Source organism: Mastomys coucha, unplaced genomic scaffold (genome assembly GCF_008632895.1).
Source record: "Mastomys coucha isolate ucsf_1 unplaced genomic scaffold, UCSF_Mcou_1 pScaffold1, whole genome shotgun sequence".
Lineage (NCBI taxonomy): Eukaryota > Metazoa > Chordata > Mammalia > Rodentia > Muridae > Mastomys > Mastomys coucha.
The window spans coordinates 56,565,225-56,591,344 of record NW_022196891.1 but is presented as its reverse complement, the minus strand read 5'-3'; the positions used below and the strand labels follow the sequence as shown (position 1 = coordinate 56,591,344).

General features: G+C 36.0%; 1 protein-coding gene across 3 annotated transcripts in view; it reads right to left on the bottom strand.

Moving 5' to 3' along the window:
• Cop1 (COP1 E3 ubiquitin ligase) overlaps positions 1-26,120 on the bottom strand; it is a 130,562-nt gene that overhangs the window by 28,145 nt on the left and 76,297 nt on the right. For all 3 annotated transcript variants that reach the window (XR_004123024.1, XM_031386507.1, XM_031386517.1), the window contains exons 12-16: positions 17,182-17,325; positions 15,392-15,500; positions 14,954-15,035; positions 6,476-6,592; positions 1,274-1,391 (exon numbers count right to left, since the gene is read on the bottom strand). Coding sequence is in view for 2 of the 3 variants with exons in the window: in XM_031386507.1 (XP_031242367.1) it covers positions 1,274-1,391; positions 6,476-6,592; positions 14,954-15,035; positions 15,392-15,500; positions 17,182-17,325 (570 nt within the window). In the remaining variant the exon portion in view is untranslated. The remainder of the gene's footprint in view (positions 1-1,273; positions 1,392-6,475; positions 6,593-14,953; positions 15,036-15,391; positions 15,501-17,181; positions 17,326-26,120) is intronic.

Here is a 26,120-nt window from a genome sequence, read left to right as displayed (position 1 = left end):
AATTCAAGGCACTGGTATAAACAATTTTCTAAGAGATAAGGAACCGAGTAAAAAACAGTAAGAAAGCCCGTAGAGAGAAATTATATATGGATTTACTCGATTATGAGATGGATAACTAAAATATGGAACCACCCATATTGATAGAAAAGTTCTGTAGTTTGACAACAAGTTAGTTTATATCACTGACATTTTATTACTTTAAAAAAAGTGACTAAAAGGTTTTAAAGAGACATTTGCTGGGTATAAGCAGACACACTTAAAAAGTTTTCTTTAAAATAGATTTTACTGAAAAACTGGTTTAGGCTTTTATAAAAATCAAGAAGTCATTTAAAACCAATAATCTTTCTACTACTACACTGAAGGTAGACTTATGTAGTAATGCACTGGTTTACTTTAATCAAATAAGTTATTTTTTTTCTATTGCACCAAACATGTTGGTTACTTCTTCAGGAGAAGTAGTAACAGAAATCAAATTTGAAGTTCAAATGTTATTAAATTACAAACTTAAGAGGGCCTAACAAAAAGTAATATTCACAAATAATATAAAAATGATGGAGCAGAGACTGAAGGAAGGACAAACGAGAGATTGCCCCACCTGTATGTAATCACCAAACCTAGACACTATTGTGGATGCCAGCAAGTGCGGGGCCTGATATAGCTGTCTCCTGAGAGGCTCTGCCAGTGCCTGACTAATACAGAAGTGGAGGCTAGCAGACATCCATTGGACTGAGCCCAGGGTCCCCAATGCAGGAGCTAGAGAAAGGACCCAAGGAGCTTAAGGGTTTGCAGCCCCACAGGAGGAACAACAATATGAACTAACCAGTGTCCTCAGAGCTCCTAGGGACTAAACCACCAACCAAAGAATACACATGGTGGGACCCATGGCTCCAGCTGCATATGTAGCAGAGGATGGCCTAGTCGGTCATCAATGGGAGGAGAGGTCCTTGGTCCTGTGAAGGTTCTATGCTCCAGTGCAGGGGAATGCCAGGGCCAGGAAGTGGGAGAGGGTAGGTTGGTGAGCAGGGGGAGGGGGAAGGGAATAGGAGTTTTTTTCAGAGGGGAAACCAGGAAAGGGGATAACATTTGAAATGTAAATAAAGAAAATATCTAATATAAAAAATGAATAAAGCAGATAAGATGTATGTATTTCAATGGAAGACATGCAAAACTGTTGCTATTTGAGAAAGTAATCCAAGGTCTTTTTTTTGTATAAGCCTACAACATCAATGATGAGACCTCTGTATCAAGCTCTCCCTCCAAGGAGAATACTCACGCAGAGACAATTTCTTCACCACTCACAAACTTGGCATAAGATACTGCTTTTCGGTGTCCTTTGAATACCATTATTGGCTGTTTAGTGTTACGAAGATCGTAGTAGTGGACACAGTGATCTAAAATAAAATTAAGAGATAAATGTAGCAAATGAAGAAAAGGGAGGCAAAACAATTTAACTAGATTTGTTGTTTTCATCAGAGCAAGGCTGAGTAAGGGAGATCATCTTCACACTGAAACATTATTTTGAAGCATTGTTTATGAAAACTACCCTCAGATGAGGTAGGAATCCAGGAGAGAGAACACAGTATCTTGTTTTAGCACAACAGAAGCAGACTATAAAATACAAAAGACAACAACAGAAAGAAAAGAGTAAGAAAAACTGCTAGCTAAGGGTAGAGAAAAGAAACTAGCTCCAGGCTTAAAACTTAGAGCCTAGTACCAGAACATGAAGATGCAATGCACCATCTAACACAGCCCGAAGGTCAATTCCCAAGCCAGTGCTCATGCAATAAATCTATGGGTGAAGCTGGCCTGCTATCAATGAACTGCCTCTACCACCTCTTCCTTGAGCATGGATATCACAATACTAAACAAGACTACAAACCCTGAGGCTAAAGAAAAACTACACATTACCAGGTCACTGGAACCCAGTATCAGGTGGATCCTAAGGCTTATATTTTGGAGAAAACTACATTCTGAATTCACCCTGGTGCTAGGGGCGGGAAGGAGTCTGTGGCCAGAGTAAAAAGAATTTGTATTCTGGCCAGGCAACCCCAGAGCAGCAGAGAGGCCACAAAACCATTGTCCTATGTCCAGTCCTGATAGCTAGCAGAACTCTGACAAAGCCATTCTCACTACAGATTAAAAGTAGCAGCAGCTGATCACTGCATGGGAACATGGGGTCTAGTTTGTCCATGATCACCGTAGAGGAAGGTAAAAATCAGTGTCATACAAGATGCTGCTGGCTGAGGAAAAAGCAGCTGGGCCCACCTTAGCCTCAGGTAGAGGCTTACTTACATGATGAACCACACTTTCTGGGTACTCTTACTGTTCTCTTGAATAGCACATATAAAAATTGTTGGTGGGAATCTCTGCTTTTGGGGATTCTCTATATACTGAAATAGCAGCACTGACTGTACACTCAGAAAAAAACAATATTATGATTAAAATATCTGGAAGGATAAGCACAATACCAATGAAAAATCCTTACTCCTTTCATGTAAAGACATTTTTGGGTGTGAATATACAATAACAACACTCATAGAGCTATCATCTAACCAAAATGAATATAAACTGTCAAAGAGAGTTGACAAAGGGTTGATGGGTATGAATATTCAGACAGAGGGTATTAAATAGCTGTGTACAGGCAATTAAAGGACAAAAAAAAACCCAAAATAATAATAATAAAGAAATAAGTATGTTAAGTCTATTGGCATGAGGCTTTTTATACCTTTAAAGCCAAGTATAGCTTAAAACTGGAAAAAATAAAGATATCCATGCAAATAGAATTTTCAAAAAGAAATTAAGTAGTAGTAACAACTGACTTTAAGTCACAGCAGCAAAAAGGGCAAGGTGGGTCACAATATAAAGGGCCAAAGCACAGGAAGAGGAATAACTCTTAGCACGAATGCACCCAATTTTGAGCATACAAATAAATATGAAAAATATTAATAGGCCTGAGGAGAGATTTCAGTAGAGTAATAGAGGAGTTTAAAAGCCTCTTTCACTAATAGACAGACTGTCTGGACAGAAAAATCTATAAACAAGAGAATTAAAATATACTCTGGACCAAGTGTCTTCTAATACTCGGAAATATGAGTTCTTTTCAATAATGCATGGAGAATTATCCAATACAGGTAATATGGTAGGCCATGAAAAAAGTCTCAGTACATTTTAAGATACTGAATTGTCCAGTACTATTTGCAACTATAAGCTGAATTAACCTGGAAATCATAACAAAACTTTGGACATTATATGTAATCACATGTAAGTTAACAACTTAGGAACAATTAATGGAATAAAGAAATTGAAAACAAAAATATTAAATATCACAAGACAAATGCAAAGAAAACCACAAAACACCTACACTGACAGAATGCAGCAGAAGCAGTAGAAAGAGGAAGCATATAGCCACAAATGCGCACACCAAAAAAGCAGTGTGAGTGCTGCTCTCCAGAGGATCCAAGGCTGCTTCTCAACAACACATGGTCATGACCACCTGTAACTCTAGCTCCAGGATATCTGCCACTCTGGTCTCCATGGGCTCACATACACATGGCACATATTCACATAAACTTGAATAAAAATAAAATCTTAAAAACAAAACAAAAAGCCCAAAAAGCAAAACAAACAAACAAACAAACACCTTGAAAAACTAGAATATGGGACTGGCAAGGTGGCTCAGATGGAGTTAAGGCACTTGGTACCAACTCTCACCACCTCACTTTGATCCCTGAAATTAAGGAGGTGAAGAGAATTGATTAGGGCAAGAAGTCCTCTGACTTCCACTTGTGTATCCTACATTGCACACACTTGCGTACGCATGCGCACACGTGCGCGCACACACATGTACACACAAACTAAGTAAACATAAAAAAGGGGCAGAAAGGTTTCAGAAAATCACCTATTACTTCCAGACAGAGATGGAAGGATAACTCAACATATACAGATCAATGACATTGATACTCTAGCAAAGAAATGAAGTACTAAAACTTTGATTGCTTCAACAAATGCAGATAAGATATCTGATAAAATTCATAAGGTCTTTATGATAAAACTGAAGAAAGAAGGTAGAAAAGAAACATACTTCAACATAATAAACACCATACGTAGCATACCAACAGCAGGCTCTACCAGGAGCAGTAGAAGAGACTACTGTATATACAGAAGACAGTAGAATAATAAGAGGAATCTTTAGTCACAGTGTACTCCCACTCCACCAAGATGGTGCAGAAGTACAGTAGCGGGAGCTGCTCACATGGCATATCAAACCCACTGAAGCAAAGAGCAACAAATATATTTATGCTAATGGGTGCTTCTCCAGGTACATAACCCAGGATCCTGTCTAGGGAATAGTCTTTCCCATAGTCAAGCTGGTTCTCCTCACATCAATTAATGAAACTGAGATAATCTTACACAGGCATGCCCAGAGGCTCAGCTCCTAGGTGGCTGCCTATAATACAGGAAACTTATCAGGAACAGGAGCCTAGCGGCATCCTCAATTGGCAGAGATTCTACCTATTGTTCAAGCCTTGGTTATTCAAGAAGGACAAACACAATTGTGACTGACAAAATGAATAAACATCAAGACATCAACAGAATAAATCTAGACCTAGTGATCTGATTCTGAAAGGTACTGGATAAAATACTGAATGTGTACTAAAGCAAAAAGCAATAAATCAAACTATTTGATTTCAATAGGCTAGTTTATGAAAACAGATGTTCCAGTAACAGAACAAGAAAAGCCAACTCCACTAAATAACATGGACATGCGACACAGACACTAGTGCACACAACTAAACGAAATGGGCATGCGACATAACCACTAGTGCACGCAACTCTGCCTCTGGTTTTGTACTGAGGTAGGAACTGCAATGAATCACCGCAAAAGAAGCACAACTAACATTTTTTGGCTGACGTAAGCTCGAAAACTATAAAAAGCTACCATATTTAGCATGAAAAATAAATACGTTTATTGAAAAGGCAAAGAGCAACAGTTTCTGTCCATGTTTTTAAAAAGTAGTACAATATCAGAAAAAAAAATCACTATACTACCTGTATTGGTTGCGGGGTTGGGTTTGGGATTGTTTGGTCTCATTTTAGTTCTTTCTTCCCACCCCTCCAACTTTAAAAGCCTTAAATGTACTGTAAGCCTAAGATCGTTGTACAACTGGATTGCGTGGGTTGCTGATTTGTGTGCTGTTGCCTGGATGTGGCATAGTGGTTGGTAATAAAATAAAGCATGAATCAGAAAAAAAATAGTAGTACAATTGAGAATGGAACTATTATTTTGCTTAAAATCACAACAAAATTATATAGAAAAAAGAAAGCTGATCAGAAAGTCCCTAGAAGAAACAAACTATAAAATGTCACTTATGAAAACAATCCAAATTAAAAGAAATACATTGCATGAAATTATATGGGGAAACACACATCATCAATAATAATGCTCCTAGAACTATGAAATATTTGTAATCTTAACTAATTACTGTTAATTATTTTTACAATACAATAATTTTGCTGATCTAAAAACTCTGAACATTAAGGCATAAATGGAAAAATAAAGAAGATTAGGTTAAAAAAAAATCAGAATTTATACCAGGGCAAACTATTTAAAGGTGTGCATATGTAGCACGTACACACTATGCATCAGCTGAGAAGTGACTGGTAAGGAGGAGCCGACCTGTTCAACACGACATTTCTGCTTAATGGGAAGAGAGAGTAACCCAGCAGGGTATGAGAGCATATGAAAACAGAAGCACTGATGAGCATAAGGCTTGAACATGTGTCCTTCTCACACGTTCTTAATGTGTTCTGTACATGGTGTTAGCTTTTCAGAAAAAAAATTATCAAGAAAAATATCAAGGAACATTCACATATTAAATTGTAGGAATTTTCTCTTAATGTAAGTATTAAAGTGATAAAAAATAAAAACACAAAAAAATTAAGAGTAGGGCAAGAATGACGCTTGCACAATGAAAACTGCTACTTTATGTGTATGAGTGTAAAACAGAATTGCAAAAATACTTCAAATAACTTATTGTTATGACTAGAACATCTATCTTTTAAAAATTACTACATTAGCATGTACTGTGATAATTGATTGGCATGTTTATTCCCCTTTGGTGTTTTATTCATAACAGGAAATAAAGCCAAAGAAATTAATAGGTTTCTTAAGAAATTCCTGATCCTTTCATTACAGCTGTTTAATAAACATTAGTCTGCTAGTCTCTAAGGAAAATGCACGTAAACATTTAGCAGGCAGCCAACAACTATCCACAAGCTCGTGTCTCTGTGTTAAAGACAGGTGACAGAATGTCACAATTACTAAAGAAGGAGATGAGAATGATGCACCTCTCTGTTTATCATAACAATGAAAAGAAAACTTACAATTACAAAAGTAGACAATTCATTTTCAAATGCACTTTTAGGTATGTTATAACAAAAATCAAAAGAAGATAAATTGATTTTTATTTCTTACCTGCACAGCCAAAAGCCAGATGATACCTGGAGGAGGGGCTGAACTTCACACAGCATACGTTAGCCTTTGCCTCAATGCTTGCCACAGAATTGTCTAAATTGGTGGACCACAGTTTCACTAAGGAAATGGTGAGAAAAACAAAAAAACGAAAACAAAAAAAACAAAAACAAAAACAACACACTAAGCAAATGTTTCTGTAAGTAACAAGTGTTACTTTTATCTTTTGAGTCAATATGAAGCATTTTATTGGGACAAAAAAAAAAAACAACTGAGCTGAATGATAATGTGACAGAACAGTTCTTGAATCTGAGAGCTTACTTTCAGTGTTCAAAATCAACAGATATTAACAGTGACTGCACAAAGATAGGTATCAAGGACTCAAAAGACAAAAGCACAAAAAACAGCATTCTGGAGCTAGATGGTGGGTCTGTTATACATGTATTATTAATCTCAATCGTCTATAGTGAAGGTTAAGAACACACATTCTGACAAAAACCACACATTTCACATGTATGAGATATATTAAGATAAAAAATCTCATGAAACACTTCAAAACTCCAATTGTGAATAGATCTGGGCTGCTCCCCAACTCCTTTACCTTGGAAAGGAGTCAATGGAGAGATGCATAACTGGTCAAACACTGAGAAGAAGAATCATTGCTCAGCACCAGCTGCAACAGCTATACTAATCCCCCAATATCCACACCATAAGTAAGGAGCATCTTAGGGATCATCTTAGAAGAGTGAAAAACGTAAGAGCAAAGAGATGGGAAGAAGTGCTGTGAAATGCTGAGTCTGGACATGGCATGGTATCACAACCATGTGGTTACCTGTACAAAACAGATTAAACTTGCCAAAATTCTGGCACAGATGAGGGGGACAGAATAAATAACAAATATTAAAAGTATGTGGGGAGTTACTATCCATTTTTATCATTTTAAAAATCTGTTTCAATGTCTAATCCAGGAACACTTCTCAGATTGTACATACATAATGATACATTTACTTAAAATTTCCAGTCGGGCAGTTTAAAGGTGGCGCACGCCTTTAATCCCAGCACTTGGGAGGCAGAGGCAGGCGGATTTCTGAATTCAAGGCCAGTCTGATCTACAGAGTGAGTTCCAGTACAGCCAGGGCTATACAGAGAAACCCTGTCTCGAAAAAACAAAACAAAACAAAAACCCCAAAACTTCCTGGGGCTAGAGAGGTGAGTCAGCAGTTAAGAATACTGACTGCTCTTCAGAGGTCCTGAGTTCAATTCCCAGCAACCACATGGTGGCTCACTACCATCTGTAATGGGATCTGACCCCCTCTTCTGGTGTGTTTAAAGACAGCTACAATGTATTCATATAAATAAAATAAATCTTTAAAACAAACAAACAAACAAACAAACTTTCCTAAGTGACTCAAACGTGTTTGGGTTGAAACCACAGAAAACTTTAGGACACTTCAGGAATATTGACAAAGCTACCTCTAAATAGGAGAAACCTCTGAGTAAAATTATTTGTTACCAAAGTAAGTAAGCTAGAGACACTCATCAGAGTAACAATTTTAAACAGAACAATTTGGTTTGCTTTATGTCTTTTCTAATAGGAAGACAAATATTTGCTCAGTTAGACATGTAAACTTTTACAGCTTTTATGTCATTAGTTCCTTGCTTCCTATTTCAGACAACTTGCTATCAACATACAAGCCTGCTCCTGATGTCTGCATGCTTATTTCATAATCTGCAACTTAACAAAACCCCTTCTTACAGAGCAGAGAACTCGCTCAGCGCCTGCTGTTCTTATAGAGGACTTAGGTTTGATTCAACAGGAGAAAAAAAAAGATTGATTTTTAAAATAGGCAATTAATATAAAGGCATTTCTCAAGAGAACAAATACAAATTGGAAAGAGATACATGGAAAAAGGCTCAACATTGCTGATCAAAGAAATGCAAATGGAAACAATAATCTGTAATCATCTTACTCCAATAAGAATGATTAATGTTGGCTGGGCTGTGAAGAAAGAGGCTACCATGATCTAGTAATCCCATAAACAAGTATATATACAAAAAAAGGTGAAATGTGTTTACTGAGATGCCTGCACTCATATATATATTGCAACACTATTTATGAGGACCAAGACGCAGAAATAAGCTATGTGTCTGTCAATTGATGAATGGGTTGAATTATAAGATACATAAGATAAAAATGAGTGTATAAATACATCCCCAGACATCTTTTTTTTTTTCTTCAAGATTTATTTATTTATTATATGTAAGTACACTGTAGCTATCTTCAGACACTTCAGAAGAGGGTGTCAGATCTCGTTATGGATGGTTATGAGCCACCATGTGGTTGCTAGGATTTGAACTCAGGACCTCTGGAAGAGCAGTAAGTGCTCTTAACTACTGAGCCATCTCTCCAGCCCTCCCCAGACATTCTTAAATGAAAAAAGCTAGGCATAAGAAGCCAAGAACTGTGTGTTAAAATTAAAAAGTTAACCTCATGGAAATTGAGAGTAAAATGGAGTTAGCATTAGGCAGCTAGGATAAGAAAATAGAAAGGATTTATCAGTGGGTATTAAGTTATAGTGAGAAAGAACTAACAATTTTGTATTGTATATTTCAAAAACTAGAAGGGATTCTGAATATTTTCATCACAATGAAATAATAAATGTATGAGGAGATAAAATAGGGCATCCTGAGTTAAATATTACACAATAGGCACATTTGAAAGCACCACATGGTACATATATATATGTGCACTTTGTATGTCTTTACACATCACTTAAAGCACCACCACACTTGTAGATTACAGTAAAAGTGGACTTGGGTGCAGTTATACTCTAGCAAGCCAACAAACATGCAGAACAATTATTGTAACTCCAAAATCCCACTAACCATCTCGAAAGTATTACAAACAAGTGTTATGCATGTGCTTGCTGGGAATTGAACTCAGAACCTCAGGAAGAGCAGTCAGTGCTTGTAAACGCTGAGCCGTCTCTCTGGCCCCTAAATTTGTTTTTTAAATGGTACTTTTTCAATAAAAACCTCAGAATACACTTTGTATTTATTAAACAAAGCCAGACAGTGGTGGCACATGCCTTTAATCCCAGCACTTGGGAGGCAGAGGCAGGTGGATTTCTGAGTTTGAGGCCAGCCTGTTCTACAGAGTGAGTTCCAGGACAGTCAGGGCTACACAAAGAAACCCTGTCTTGAAACAAACAAATAAACAAACAAACCCCCTTACCCCCCTGTACTGGCTGTTTTTGTGTGTCAACTTGACACAGGCTGGAGTTATCACAGAAGGGAGCTTCAGTTGGGGAACTGCCTCCATGAGATCCAGCTGTGGGGCATTTTCTCAATTAGTGATCAAAGGGGTAGGGCCCCTTGTGGGTGGTGCCATCCCTGGGCTGGAAGTCTTGGGTTCTATAAGAGAGCAGGCTGAGCAAGCCAGGAGAAGCAAGCCAGTAAGGAACATCCCTCCATGGCCTCTGCATCAGCTCCTGCTTCCTGACCTGCTTCAGTTCCAGTCCTGACTTCCTCTGGTGATAACAGCAATGTGTAAGTAAGCCAAATAAACCCTTTCCTCCCCAACTTGCTTCATGGTCATGATGTTTGTGCAGGAATAGAAACCCTGACTAATACACCCCCAAAATATTCATGAGTAAAATTGAGAATGCTATTTACCAAAACTATCACAAAACCTAATATCTCATGAAATACAGGCGTCATTTTGAAAATAACCCAGGCATGCTGTAATCACTAGAACAACCTCATACTCCTGAATTGTATTTCCCACAGCTGGTTTTGCTCTGCAGCAGTAGAGGGCAGTGTTTATAGCAGGTGCTTCATTGTCCTTCTAGCTTACAATATTCACTATTTGGACCTTCACAGAAAAGCAAAGCTGAAAATCAATGACAAAGCACTGCCAATCTAAGGAGATCACAGACGAGGATCAAAAAGGTCCCATGTAATTTACAGATGTGTTTCGTTTCCCCAAGTAGTATCCTTTTATTAAGCAAAATAATGAAAAACAAAAAGAATCTAGAAAGAACTTTTTAAAAATGGAGCTAGACAAAGGAGTCAGTGAACTAGAAGATAAAGTAGGAATTACTCAATCTGAATAAAAATAACAAGAAAATAGTGTCTATGGCTCATAAAAGAAAACAGAAAGGTAAAATATTAATAGAAATAGAAAAAAGAAATTTCTAATTTATGACTATTCAATGGAGTAATTCTCAGAAGACTAGTAATAGGCATAAAAACCAATACTGTAGGATGGGCCATAGTGGTGCATGCCTTTAAAGGCATCTCACTAATCAGGTGGGATAGAGTCTGAGACCAGCCTGGTCCTATAAAGGGCAAGTTCCAGGGCAGCCAAGGATAGATACAGAAACTCGGTCAGGGGCGCCGGGGATTTGGTGAGGGAAGTAGCACTATGTATTAATCAAGCGGACAATTCACCAACATGTACCAACCTTCAACTGGTTCATGTCCTTATGATGACAGTTTCAGAATAAATGAGGGCATACACATTTACTTTATGTATAAGGACTTAAGTAACTTTCTGATGTTTATTTTATTAAATTATTTGTAGGTGTATACGTGGGCCTGAGTGTATGTATATACAACAAATGCATACAGGAACCTGTAGAGGCCAGAAGGCAGTGTCATAGCCTCTGAAACTGAAGTAACAGATGGTTCTAAACTGTCATGAAGATGCTGAGAAACAAACAGCCCTCTCCAAGAGAAGCAAGCACTCTTAACTGTTGAGTCATCTCTCTAACCCTCAATTACATTTCATGATGTCTCTGAAAATAACATGTGTGAGTTTTTGCTTTTAAATGATAGGCAGAACCATTCAATATCATATACTCTTGAATTCCCAGGTTCTGCCCTAACATGCACAGGGACTAACAGCAATGCATGTATCTCAAGATTGTTTTATAGTGACTTACAGGAAGAGCCACTGACAAGCTACCCTCCTGGTCAATTACTGTAGTTCTCTTGGCATATGTGGGATCAGACTCTCTGACACAATGAAAATTGAAGTTAGCTCTGCAAGCAATTCACTGAATTATTACTAAGAAGTAGAAAGAAAAGAATCCTTTCAGCAAGTGTAGTTATTTCTTTATGTAATTAAAGGGGACATGCATTTTTTACCTATCTACTTCTTGTTCAGATTTATTTTTAAAATGTGAGTGGTGTGTGTGTGTCTGAGAGAGAGGGGGTAGGGGGAAAGGAGGAAGGAGGGGAAGAGGGAGAGGAAGAGGGTGCACATGCTTACTTGTGTGATGTGAGTACAGGTGCCCTGGTGAGTAAGAGCCCTGGAACTGGACACTGAAATGTGCTCATAACTGCTAACCTATCTCTCCAGAGACCATGTGTCTGTGTCACTTCAAAGATTTATTTTTATATCAACTTATATAAATAAAAGGCCATAGTTTTCAGAAAAAATGAAAGGAAAAATATTACATAGAACATATATATATAAATTAGACACCCATGTTTCTATCTCATAACCCATAACATAAGGAGACCAAGAAGAAGAAAAAAACTCATCAGCCTATGGAAAACCAGAATGATACTACCAAGTGTGCCCTAAATGACCCTTATTAAGCTCTCTATAGGAGCTAAGGTAGAAACTCTTCTCAATACCTTTGAGATATCTACCAAGATAGTTCATAAACTGAACCATAAGGTGAGTCAAAACAAATTTAAAGAAATTAAAATTATATAAATGTTTTGTACCCATATTTGTTGTAAGACAAATTTCTGAAAATTTTAAGTGTAGAAATTTTAAAACATATTTTTAAATGGTACATAGCTAAACAACCTATAAATATATAAGTTGAAACAAAAAACAAATGTTAATACTTGAAATTTTAGGATTAACTAAAACAGTACTTAGAAGAAAGTGAATGAAGCAAGCAAAGATTAGAGATGGTCTTTGAGAAATGAACTTAAAAAGGATGAAAATATCTACAAATAATTGCAATATAGAAATATTAATGAACAAAACTCAACAAGTCCACCTAGCTTCCTTATCAATGCCCATGAAAGTACAGTAAAGTTATTTTTATTAGGTGCTCCTAGATTATTCAATGGGGAAAATAATCTTTTTTAGTTAAAGGCATTAGAAATTCATGTGTAAAAACAAAGCTGTACTCTTAAACCACATACAAATTAAAACAGATCAAAGACATAAATGTTAGACTTACTACAAAAGAAAAAAATAGAAAGTCTCGTAACAATGAAATTGGCAGTGATTTTTTTTCAAATATGCTGAAGGAATATACAACAAAATTTAAAAAATTAAACAAAGTGGACTTTGTACGAGTAACAACAACAACAATGTAGCAAATTCTACCAACAGGATGAAAGGCAACCCGCAGGGGAGAGCTGAACCAGGGTCACATGGAGAATGTAAACACAACTCTCACTTCAAGCAAATACACAGAAAAAAAAATGAAAAAAATCTGATTTTAAATGCGGAAGAGGTACTGGACATATACTTCTACAAAGACACATGTTTTGCTAAAACACACATATATATTAAAAAAAAGATGTTTATATCACTGAACAATAGAGAAACTAAAAGAAAAGTTATAGTGAATTATCCCTTTATATTCCCCTTTATTATTTACATATTTAAAAAGCAGAAGGCATGAAGGCAGACAAGTAGGCAAAGAAGTGACAGAAGGGAAGGGAAGAAAAAGGTGTGGGAACAAAGAAAAGTGGAGAGGAAATGCAGACAGCAGGGCATGTGGGCAGACACATCAAGTCTAAAATGCTGAAGAATTACAAAGTGTAAAAAGGATGTAGAAAAGGTGGAACAGTTAGGCACTATAACCATCATACATTAAATCTTTAGCTATAAGTTCCATAAAAAATATGGAGATGTTCAAGGAAAAAAACTACAAATTACCATATGATAGAACAATTTCACTTCTGAGAATAACTAAAAGAAACTAAATGAATAGATATTTGCACATACACTCATATAATGGAAATATCACCCACAAAAGTCAATGAAAGTGAAGGGAAGCACACTATGTGAACAGGCTCCAATGCCGGGCTACTATTATTTACCTATTTATCTGAAAGGTGTACAAACAAGAGAATGAAAAGGAGGGGAAAAAATTAAGGTTACTCTATTTAAAAATAATTTTTAAAGATTTACATTATTTTCATTTATATGATTATATGGGTTTGTGTATACATGTGTATACATGATGGCTACAGAGGCTTGAAGAGGGAATAGATCCTTTGGAGTTGGAATCTCAGGTGGAGAGAGAGAGACTTGCTTGGTTACCTCACAAGCCCACAAAGAAGGGTACTCCATTCAAGGACTTCAATTTTCCTACTGTGAAATATCATTGACATTTTTGTTCAATTATACATAAAGTTTTGTTCAATTGTAGCATAAAAACTACTCAGGATGCAAGTCAATATAAACATACTCTTTAGTTATAGAGACATTAAAATAGCACAATTCAAAAACTAGAATACATTATTTTCTATTATGATGTTTCATAATTTTGTTAAAACAAAATATTCACCATATATTTTGAAAACGACTACTATTGAATCAGTTAACAATTTCTGGAGTATGTAATTTTTATGTCCCTCTAAAATTTTTTGAGAGTTTGCCCATCTGAATTTGTTTATAAAGCTGGTTTATTAGTATTTATCATTACAGGTCACAAATACGCATTCAAAAAATATTAACGTACTTGATTTTTAAAGTAAGGTGGTTTGTTCATAGTAACTCTGCTATAACAGGATAGGAAGAATAGGAGAAAATAACAAATTGTAAAGATGAGAAAGAGAAAAGTAGAAAAGGCCAATTATGCTGTCAAAATAGATATATATAAACTTGCTTTGGAAATATTACAACTCTATGAGGCTTTAGAATATACTAAATATTCAATATAATTTTGGGTGTAGAAATTTCTAAATGTTTTAGGGAATAAAGTTTACTAGCTGATGTATCTAAAAACTTTGGTTAAAAGATGACAGCAGGGGTTGGACACATGACTCAGGGGTTAACAGTATTAACAGTAGTTAACTCTACACTATATATAGTTAGGAGTAGAATTCTGGCCTCAGTATCATGCTAGTGTACCTGAAACTCCAACTGAGGGATCTGACACCTTCTTCTGGCTTCTTATATACACTCCAGAGGCATAGAGGCACACAGACACATACATACTCATACAAACACACATAAAGAAATTAAATACTTTTAGGAAGTTGCCAGCAATTCAGTTGGCAGTATGTACCACAAATACAAAAATATTAATGTGAAAATGCTGTGCATTCATTTTTCCTTCACACAAAAGGAAAAACATATTTCTCACTCAAATTACTTCAAATTACTTTTTGATTCACAAAAAACTCGCCTGAGTTTCAATAAAAAATTTGCAGAGCTATACTAAATAGAGGCTAAAGGAGTGGGATCTTCTAAGGGAAAATAGGAATAAATAGTACCTTTTGCATCATCAGAACCTGAAGCCAGAAGTTTAGGATCCATCAGATTAAAATCAACACTCCAACATCTCTTTTCATGCTCCTTGATATTGGGGGGACGGCAGGAAGGGGGTGAGAAGAGGGAAGGGGGGAGGAGGGAAGGAGAGAGGAGAAACAATTCACTGATATGGTAAAATAAACTGCAATCAAATAAAAAGCAAAGACACTGGATCAAAGCTTCATATTTACTAAAATTAATGCTTCTGTAAATGTATTTGATACACTCTAAAAATAACATAAGGAATTCTTTAGAAAAGCACTTGGTAAACCACAGTTACTTTAAGTATAAAAATACTAAATAGTGGTTGAGAATTTTAATTATAAAACATTTAAATACCTTAAATTGTTAAGAAAACAAAAAATATAATTTTTAAATATATAGTTAATATCCATATTTACCTGATAGACCTTTGACCTCTGTCCTGTGAATCCATCCCATAATATAACAGTGCCTTCATAATCACTGCTGGCTAGCAGGTTCTTATGGTAACTACTCCAACTGATACAGCTGAACAAAAGAAAAAGCTAAAACTTTAAGATGTAAAGAAGTAACATTGAGACAAAATGAGTTTCAGTGTGTTCAGGAAGATGAACATTCTTCAAAATGGTTTCTATCCGTTCACAATAATTCAGAAAGAGATGTTAGTAATATCTAGATTTTCTGATTGATAGTAAACCATCAAATGCTGACGTTTATCACTTTCTACTCAGATCACAATGAATGACAGATAGAGTAAGATTTGCTACTGATCACCTCTGCTACATGTGAAAGGGTTAATGACAATGATGGCTCAGAGAATGGTCCAACAGAATGACAGATATGAAAGACTGTTGAGCCCCGACATTCAGCTGTGCCAAATCATGAAGCTAAACTAATGAGTTTGAACTGGATTTCAATTTTTACATTCAAAAGATCTTGACCAATGCAATGTATGATTGAAATTCCAATTAAAATCATGCCATAGATTTAAAGCTTTAACATTTATTTTAAATGTAAAAAAAATTCAGCTATTCTCTAAAAGTCTGTATCTAAAGCAATAAGCTATTGTTGAGACATATACAGTTAAATCATGCACAGTAAAATTGGTGGATTATTGAATAAAGCACTAAGAAAATCAGTTAACATCCTAGAACCTATTTTACTTTCCATTATATTTATGGCAAATTTTAGGGGTTGGAAGGGAATCATCTGCATTTTAAAATAAACTCAGTTTTCACTATGGATTCAGACAAACGTATACTCTAATTTCAGATTTGTCATTTAATAGCCTCAGCTCTAGTTAACTTAGTGTATTTCATAACTGGTGAAAACAAACTAGACAACTTTGTTAGTTGTGCTTAGGTATCGGTCTTTTCGACCCTATAGGTTTTGGTCTTGAGATACTGGAATGTTCCATAAAATACTATTCATTTGCACATGTGCCATGATAGAGCAGGCAGTAGCACACTTAAAACTTACTACATTTTCCTTTATGGTGACAATGACTATGAATACTAAAATGAACCAAGCTTAGTTTATTACTGTAATGTTTTAAAGTACAATGTTATACAACTAATCTGTAATGGCTACATGCTATAAATAAGTACAAAGGGATTTGAAGAGCACAGACTCTAAAATTAAACTCGCTCACTCTGCAACTCTCCACATACTAGCTAGATCATCCCAGGCAAGCTATTTACTTTTGGTTTTAGTGCAATTCAATTGTAAGTGTGGGTAATAATGGTAACCATGTCAGACAATTGTTAAAGCACTTAAGACAATGTCTAACACATAAGCATCTAATAAATTCATTTTTGCAATATATTCTCTACTTAGGAGTATAAAAAATTCTTAAATATGATGTCACTATAAATGAGTGGGCTCTCAAACTGCTGTGTATGAACTAGGAAATAAAAAAGAAGATGATACTAGTTGATTCACTAATATTAGAACACACACATAAAGACATATCCCTTGGATTCAACTTCTTAATACAAAGAATAGTCAGAATCCAAAAGAGTTAAGAGCACTGAATCTGCTGGCTAAATGTACACAAACTGTTTCACATAATACCCTCTCTCTATACAACCAAAGCATGCTCTCTGAATGAGTAAGAGTCTCATGGAAAAAAATACAATAATGTCATACTGATCACTAATATGAACGGCTATGTGTGTACTACGTTGTGCCAAGAAAAAAAGAGAAATACCTGATTTTGGAATTGCAGGTCATTTCATTCTCAGGGTAATGAATATCCACTGCATCCTGGATGACTGTGCCATATTCATAGACTTTAATCTTCTTTGTAACTCCAGCAATTGCAAAATAGTCACAATCCCGGTCAAACTCAATACTAAAGAGGAGGGAGAGCACACAGGTCAGCTGTGGGATTACGTATCCAACCCTGTGACATTACCTAGAGCAAATAGATTTCAGGATTTGAATTTTTTGCTGAGGCTTGAACTTACCGCACAGATGTATACTAGACAAGTATGATAGCCCTGAGCTGTGTCCCCAGCGGACGTTTTTCTCTCTTTAAAGAGTTTCTATTGCTGGCCAGTGGTGGCGCACGCCTTTAATCCCAGTACTTGGGAGGCAGAGGCAGGATGAGTTCGAGGCCAGCCTGGTCTACAGAGTGAGTTCCAGGACAGCCAGGGCTACACAGAGAAAACTCTGTCTCAAAAAAACCATAAAAAAAAAAAAGAAAGGAAGAAAGAAAGAAAGAAAGAAAGAAGGAAAGAAAGAAGAGAGTTTCTATTTCTACAGATAAGATAGCTTCTGCAAATATCTTCAAGTCTCACTAGGCCACATGATCAGAATTAAGTCATCAAGACACTAAATTACAAGAGTCAGGGAACTGTATAGATGTAACTGTCAATGTGAACTTTTGTTTCTAGATACCTGGATTATTTACAGTTTAGCTTTAATAACCATATTATATCCTAGTATAGAAACCTTTAATAGTTTGAAATATTATGAGTGTCGAAAGAAAATTACCAATAAATTTTTTTCATAAATTCTTGTCATTACTCTTTCAAGGCACTTAATGTTATTTTACTAAATAAATCAGTATACAAGAAGAATTACTCAAGCAATTGGTGGTGACACAGGGACAGAATATTCAAAGAAAGAGGAACTAAGTTATCATTACTTTACCTCAAGTAATATTCCTTATTATCCAAACAAATACTATCTCTCTGAAATACAGAATGTCAATGCATATTCCTTATTGCACAGAGAATATAAAAAAACCTTTTATATGACTTAGGGAATCCACTAACTTCTTTGAAACATAAATTTCAAAATAAGCTACTTTAGTGCAAAATAAAAGATCTTATTCACTGTTGTAGAATGTACCCTACAGCCTCCATACTTATCATACCGGCCAGAAATCTAAACTGCCTTAATGCAGGTGAAAGTTGAAATGAACCTCCATATTCAATACTTCTCAATATAAATTAAGTGTTCTTCATAGAGAAATTCTCACTGATCTATAATCATTATTTCTCTTAACTACCATGAGAAAGATATTACTATTATCAGCATTTTAGAATACTGAGGGTTACAGTGAAGTGACTATTCAAAGGTAGCTGGCTTTAAGTGGTTTGAAATGATATTTAATTATCAGGTAGTCTGACTTCAGAGATGACACCAGTAACTAACACTAACACATGCACACACGCACACGCGCGCGCACACACATACACACACACACACACACACACACACACACACACACACACACCAAAAAATGGTACTGACCAGCACTGACCAAAAAATGGTACTTGTGCTGGTTAGTTTTATGTCAAATTAACCTTACTTTGACAAAAGAGAATCTCAACTGACAAAATGGCCGCATGAGATTGGCCTGTCGGCAAGCCTGAAATGCATCTTCTTAATTACTGATTGCAGTGAGAGGACTCAACCCACTGAGGTTCTCAGTTCACTAAGAAAGCAGGCTGCGCAAGCTGTAGAAAGCAAGACTGTAAAGAGCACTTCCTCAAGGCCTCTGCATCAGTTCTGGCCTCCAGGTTCCTGCAATATTTGAGTTTTTGTCTTGACTTCTCCTTAGTAATCAACTGTGCTGTGGAACTATAAATGGAAATAAATCCTTTCCTCCCCAAGTTGCTTTTGGTTCATTTATCACAGAAGAGAAAGCATGACTAAGACAGTACTAGTAAAAGGCATCTACTGGAACTGAAATCTGGCCCTTAACTCAGGTAATTTAGTAATGCCTAGTAACTCAAGTAAGAATCAGTTACATAATCCTTGAATACATTTCCTCTATTTATAAACAGGGACCACTAAGAAATCAAAATTACTCTAATGTACAAGTCAAAGTACAGAATTAAGAATAGGCGAATGACTGGTTTTTAATATAAAAAAGTTTAAGCACTAACTTGTTAACTTAAAAGTACTGCAGGGAAAATGGAAAATCCTAAACAATGAATGGTGTAGTCTCTGTTAACCACTGGCTTTGTCCGCCATTTTCCTAGTGTAGTCTCTGTTAACCACTGGCTTTGTCCGCCATTTTCCTAGCAGCCCACATCATTACTTAGGTTCTTTATCTATCTCTTAACCTGACTGTTGAAAAATCAGTAGTTTGTTTTGGTCTCATTGCTGTTTTCGTCAATTTGGTTTTTTTAAAAAGCATTTTGGGGAGTAAGACATGATGATTCATGTCTATAATCCTAGTGCTCAAAGGCTGAGGCAGGAGGATTCTAATTTTGAGGCTGCCCTGGGAAACACAGTCAGACTCTTTCACAACAAAACAAACCCAGACCATTTCAACACAAGACAAGTTTCACTGGGAATATCAAAGCCCTAACACTGTAATAAAAATAATTTAAAAAACCACACAAACCAACAAACACTGGTACACATCCTTCTTTAAGTCCTGAAACAGGTAGGGTCATCCAGGGAGAGGAAAGCTCAATCTACACAATGTCTTCATCTGACTGATGTACAGGCAAGTCTGTGGAGCATCTTCTTGGTTGAGTGTGGATCTCAGACCACCACAGGCAGTGCCACAGTTAAGTAAGAAAGCAGGCTGAGCAAGCAAGTAGGCAGCATTCTTCCACAGTCCTACTTCACCTTGTACTCTGGTTAAGGTCCTTGGCTTTCCTCAATGAAAGACTGGAATATTAGCTATGACTTATTTGAAGGCCATTTCCTCCCCATATTGCTGTTGATTGTGGTGCTTATCACAGTAATAGAAAGGAAACTAAAACACCAAGTAAATGAACTAAGAAACAAGTAGGTATTAACTTCCTACTGTCTGACAAAATAGACTTCAAGCCAAAACTAGTCAGAAGAGTCACTTCATACTCAATTAAGAGAAGCATCAGGAAACAATCATTTTGAATGAAGTAATTTAAACCCAGAAAGACAAAAGCCACATGTTGTTTCTCTCTCTCATGTAGATGCTAGCTTTGAACCTTAAGATACAAGTATTTAAATCAGAATAACCACAGATATAAAGAAACCAGTAAGGAGGAAGATTCAAGTGAATGGGAATAGGTGGAATGAACAGGGCAAAGATTAATGAAGCAGACAATGATATAGGGAAAGCAAGAACAGTGGTCGTTTAAATGAGGAATGGTGCTTTAAATGTGGAGTGACACTTCTGGGAGAAATTTAGGAGATGGCACCTTGTTGGAGGAAATACATCATCACTAGGAACAGGTTTTGCAATTTCATAGCATTCCCCTACTTCTAGTTTGCTCTCTGTGCTTTACGCTTGTAGCTGAAAATGTGAACTCTTAGTTTTCTGCGCCTGTTGCCATGTCTCTCCAACCATGATAAATTTTATCATTCTAAAAGTGTAAGCCAAAATAAACTCTTCTTTTTGTTAAGTTGCCTTGGTTATAGTGTTTTATCACAGCAAAACAAGAAGTTCCTAAAATATAATGACTAACATAAATCAAAAGACAGTTGAAAATGCCATGTGGAAACCTACATATATGCATATATTAAAAAAAAAATTAATTGAAATTACCTTACAAGAGGAGGTAGTAAAAATGCTATTTCTAGATACCATAGACTCAGTGTCAACAATGGATTATCTCTTTTCAAGTTTTTGCTCACTGGGGTCCTACAGCACTTCCACCATGATCCTGAAACACTGCAAGATACTTCAATTGCTCTTGGTTCCAGAACTTGAAAACTCCATTGGTAAATACTGAGGATAGCACACACTGGAGTTAATGGACATGGAGAAAACAAACCAGTACTGACATAGACGCTTCACCCCTACTGGCTAGCTTCCATAGTTGTGGTGTTTTGAATAGGAATGGGTTCCATAGATTTGTGTCTTAAAATGCTTGGCCCATAGGAAGTGACACTATTGAGAGGTGTGGCCTTTGAGGTCATATGCTCAAGCTAGTCCTAGTGCCTCCTTCTGCTGTCTTTGATCAAGATGTAGAACTCTTGGGTCCTTCTCCAATACCACCATGTCTGCCTACATGCCACCATGTTTCCTGCCATGATAATAATGGACTAAACCTCTAAAAGTATAAGCCAGCCCAATTAAATGTTGTAAGAGTTTCCATGATCATGCTGACTTCATAGCAATAAAACCCTAAGACAAAAGTAGCAGGAGGTTTTATGAATACTACTGTGGGTAGAGGGAGGAATTGACAATCATTTACTTTAAAGCTCGGCAGTTTTAAAGTCCCAAAAGGTGTGACTGGCTAGGTCACCGACCTGAGGGGAAACCCCAAAACTAAGTTTTTATCTTCATATCCATAGATTAGTGTATCTGTCAACCATCATCAAAGTTTGTTTGTCATGTGCCCCAGCCCTCCAGTAGATGGCAATAAGTACAGACTCCCAATTAATCAACCTGCAGAAAACGTTAGAGACTGTGGAGTGTTTAACTCTAAATGGAATACCCATATCAGATTTCCTCCTCAGCAGGCCTCAGAAATCACCATGAAAGAGTGGTCAGAAACACTGTAAGAAGTACCAGGGGATATCTATAACAAAACAGTATCTGCCAGACAGAGCAGTGCAACACACACACATGCAGCTGTGATGACTGAATGCGCGATATCTGCATAAGATCAAGCCAGCTCCTGGGAAGGGAGAAGTGGTTTTCTTCAGACTTAAACCTCTCAGAAGCTACCTATTCCTCACTGGTTAGCTCTGAAGCCACGAGTGGACTCAGTGGGTTTGCTTTCAAAGTAAAATAAACACTTGTGAAGTTGGGAGAGGAAAGTGGTGGAGAGAGAAACAGGGGAGGAATTGCAGGTGGAAAAGATGAAAGGTAAATATGATGAAACAAATTATATGCATGAATGAAATCATTAATAAACAATTCAGTTTCATTGGATTTGTTGTTTATTTCAAAACCCACTTTTTAACTTTGAAAAATAATATGGAGACATACTTACAAAATGGAAATTGCTCTTTTCTTTCACATTTTGCAATTTTCAATTGTTTAAGAACATGATCCATTTTGGCAGTTGAAAAACATAATTACAGTATTAGAAACTGACACATTCTTTGTCAAAAGGACCATAAGTCAAGTGATTAAGCGGCAAGGCAATAGACCATAAAACACAGCTGATTAACATATCTTTCCAGTACAGTGTGGCACAAGCAATACAAAGTTTTATGTGCCCAAGCACTTAATTCTGTCACTAGTCTCAGTCTTTTATATTTTTATGCAGTTATAAGATATGTAATAACAAACAAGGTAGATTAATATCCCCCAGCACTAGAACTGAATTTATCAAAAGAAAACATAGTAAGAGCAGTTGTTAAAATCTCATTCACTAAAATATGAGCCTCAAGAGTCACAGGGAGCTATTATTTCAAAGAAACAGATCATAGACTTAGAAAGTGATTATTATAATGAAAAAGACATTGCCAGATTTTTAGAGAGTGCAAACACAGGAAAAGTCAATTAAAAATGGTACCATTCAGAGCCCTTCTGCTGAAGCAGTAAGTGCTAATATTAATAAGTAAAGCTCCTACAATACATATTACATTGAGGGTTAAGTATTAATTTAAACACTATACATAAGTTAAACTCCAAAACATACTTCAATTGCTCTAAATCTCTACCATGTAGATGTTAAGCCATTTGGTGTAGGTTATGCCAAAGATTAAAAACTCAAGGGGTCCAATTTCAGTCTATACTCTCAGTAATTACTTAAAACTACCATTTTAATGAGAATAAATGGACTGTTTTTCAAAACCACATCCATAGACAAGAAAATACACAGAATAAAAAACATTTACTATTATACATATAATAAAAATCTGGAAAACCAGTTAAAGGGGGGGGGGAGGAGAAGGAATGAGATGGCCTTACAGGGTTTTCAATACTAAAGATCAGATAGTGTAAGTTAATGACAAATATAACACAAATAGACACAGCAATTAAAAGTCAATGGTAACCCAGGTTTGGCAAAGCAACAGAATGAAGCATGATTATTCAGCTAGCAAACACCTAAATGGATTGTTTGCTGCTAGCTGATAGAAAACCTAGACACAATGTTTCAGAACACTACAAAAATAAGTATTGGATGTACACTAATGCAACTCAAGCTTCTATAGGAACCCCTTACCAAGTCTAACCCTACCTTCTTCTTTTCTACTCCATTCTATCTATTTCTGACCTTTTATTTATGAGTGTGTGCATGTGTGTGCCTGTGCACAGGCACTGTATGTATACTACATGCATGCAGTTATCCAAGGAAAACACTGGGTCTCAGGAACAAGTTACAGATGACTATGAGCCACCAGATACAGGTGATGGAAACTGAACCCACCATCTCTGCAAAAGTAGCAAGTATTTTTATCAGCTGAACCATGTCTTTGGTCACTCTAATCCATTTTAAAGAAGGAATTAGAATAAATTTCTCAAAGAGAAAGGGGGTGGAGGGGGATAAACTCAAATAAGATGTGGTGACAATCATTTACTACTGTACAAAGCCCCAATTTTAATACTAGGAGGCCCCACTACAATGTAGCTTGAATGTGCTCTTAAAATTTAATTTATTAAAAAAAAAATTCTACTCAAACATATACAAAAAAAAAGCAAGCTTCCATTTCAATCCACATCAATAATCAACTGCCTTATCTAGAAGCAATGGGTTGTCAACCTGTGCATCCTATTAGAGACTTCCTAAACATAATATATAAGAAGGTGTACGCTCTTAAAACTAAGTAGATTGGATGAGTTCATGGCAATTTATACCATGGTGTCTTCCCATCTAGTGGTAATTCTTGGTAATCATTCTGATGTAGGTACTAGAGCCACCTCATTTTGTTTTGCAGTTTTATACAAAATCCAACTGTAGGAATGTATCTTAATTTAACAAACACTGCATCACTAAAAGCCATTTGATTCTAATTCTTTGTTTCTGCTATGCTTTGGTCATTTGAGATAGGGTCTCGTGTAGCACTGTGTAGCCTAAGTGTGGGTGACCTGGAACTCTTCTTCATCTTCCCGATGCTAAGATAATAAGCATGTACCACCATATCTGGCCCTAATTTTGATTTCTTCTTTGTTTTATTTGTATTTGTGAGACAGGATCTAACTAGACTAGACTCAAACACACAAAGATCTTCATGTTTCTGCTTCCAAAGTGCTGGGACTAGCGGTGTGCACCAAAATACCCAGCTGATTCTCTTATTTTTAAACAATGCCTCAACAATATAATACTTTTATATTTGTCTTTTCTCATGTATTTGAGGCTATTCTCAAGTATTAAGTTCTAGATGAGAAATCTGGCACATTTTCATGAAGTAAAAATCAAACCACTCTCCACTTATTACATACTATATATTATTATAATGACTTTTTCTTCCTTATTTGATCCATTATTCCATCAGACTAGATGGACTCAGTGTCTTTTGTGTTATAAATGATTTCTTCTAGTGAATTTCCCATCTCAGTATCACCTGTAACACTTAATACCACTCTCTTTTACCAAGCCATACATTCTTTGAATTTTTTTGGTTTTCTGCTACTTTCCAATGTATTTCTGTCAAAATTCTTGACTATTACAACAACTGTAAAGATAATTATTCTAATAATATAATCTAGCCAAAGACCTCTCATTCTTCCAAGTTCCATCCCTCAAAACCATCAGTGTTTTCAGTTCTAATAATGTCGCTCTTGCCCCTACCACCTAGAACTCAAACCTTGTCATACTTCTAGATAACTATCTCCTTTTTAAAAAGGTGATTGCAAGTTTCCAACAACCCTTCAGGGCTTTCATTTGCTGTGACTTTATGAATGCACTTTCTTCATTACTTACCGCAATTACATGGACAACAATTTACCTCCCTACATGCAATTGTATTTGATTTTTCACTCCACAGTTGATGTGGCTGACAGAAACATGTACCACATGCTACAGAGAAAGAGAAGTAAAACAGCAACAACCAACCAACCAACCAACCTTAACTACTATCTACTATCCTGAAATTCAGCACTATTATTACCCATTTTCATACTTACTCCCTGATAGAGTACCATAAATTGTTCATTCTTGTTAAATCTTGTTCCTTCACAATCACTCCTAGCAGATTTATCTACTCTTTAATTTACTGAAGGAGCTGTTGTGCCTTTTCAGTTGAGTACTTCTTTTTATCTTTCCTTCATTACTAAGAATTTACAGTAAGAAATGAATTCTTGGCCTTTCACCCATATATGATATATAGATCTTTCATCACAGTAGCTTGACTTCCGTTTTGACCATAAGCTGCCAAAAGTTTTACAATTTCTGGGTGACAGGTTTTTTGGTTTTCTAAGTTTGTTAATCTTTTCATTCTACTGTGAACTGAGAATACTGTCTCTGGTCTTTATTTTCTGTAATTTTAAAGTTTATATAGATTCTGAACATTTCTGTTTTCTATGGGTAAATTTATAAGAGAATGTGTATTCTTTGTCAATGTTTATATACGTGTTCTAGTTTACCAATTATGCTATTTTAGGTTTCTATAATTTTAATTTTGTTGAACACAGACTAGTAACTGATCTGATTCAGTGTCTCAAAAAGTTAAATATTTCTTTTCTTATAGTTTTCAAGAATAAAAATATTTATAACAAAAACCCAATTCTACTAGTTACTTTTCTATTGCTATGATTAAAACCAAAAACCAAAAAACCAAAAAAAAAAAAAAAAAAAA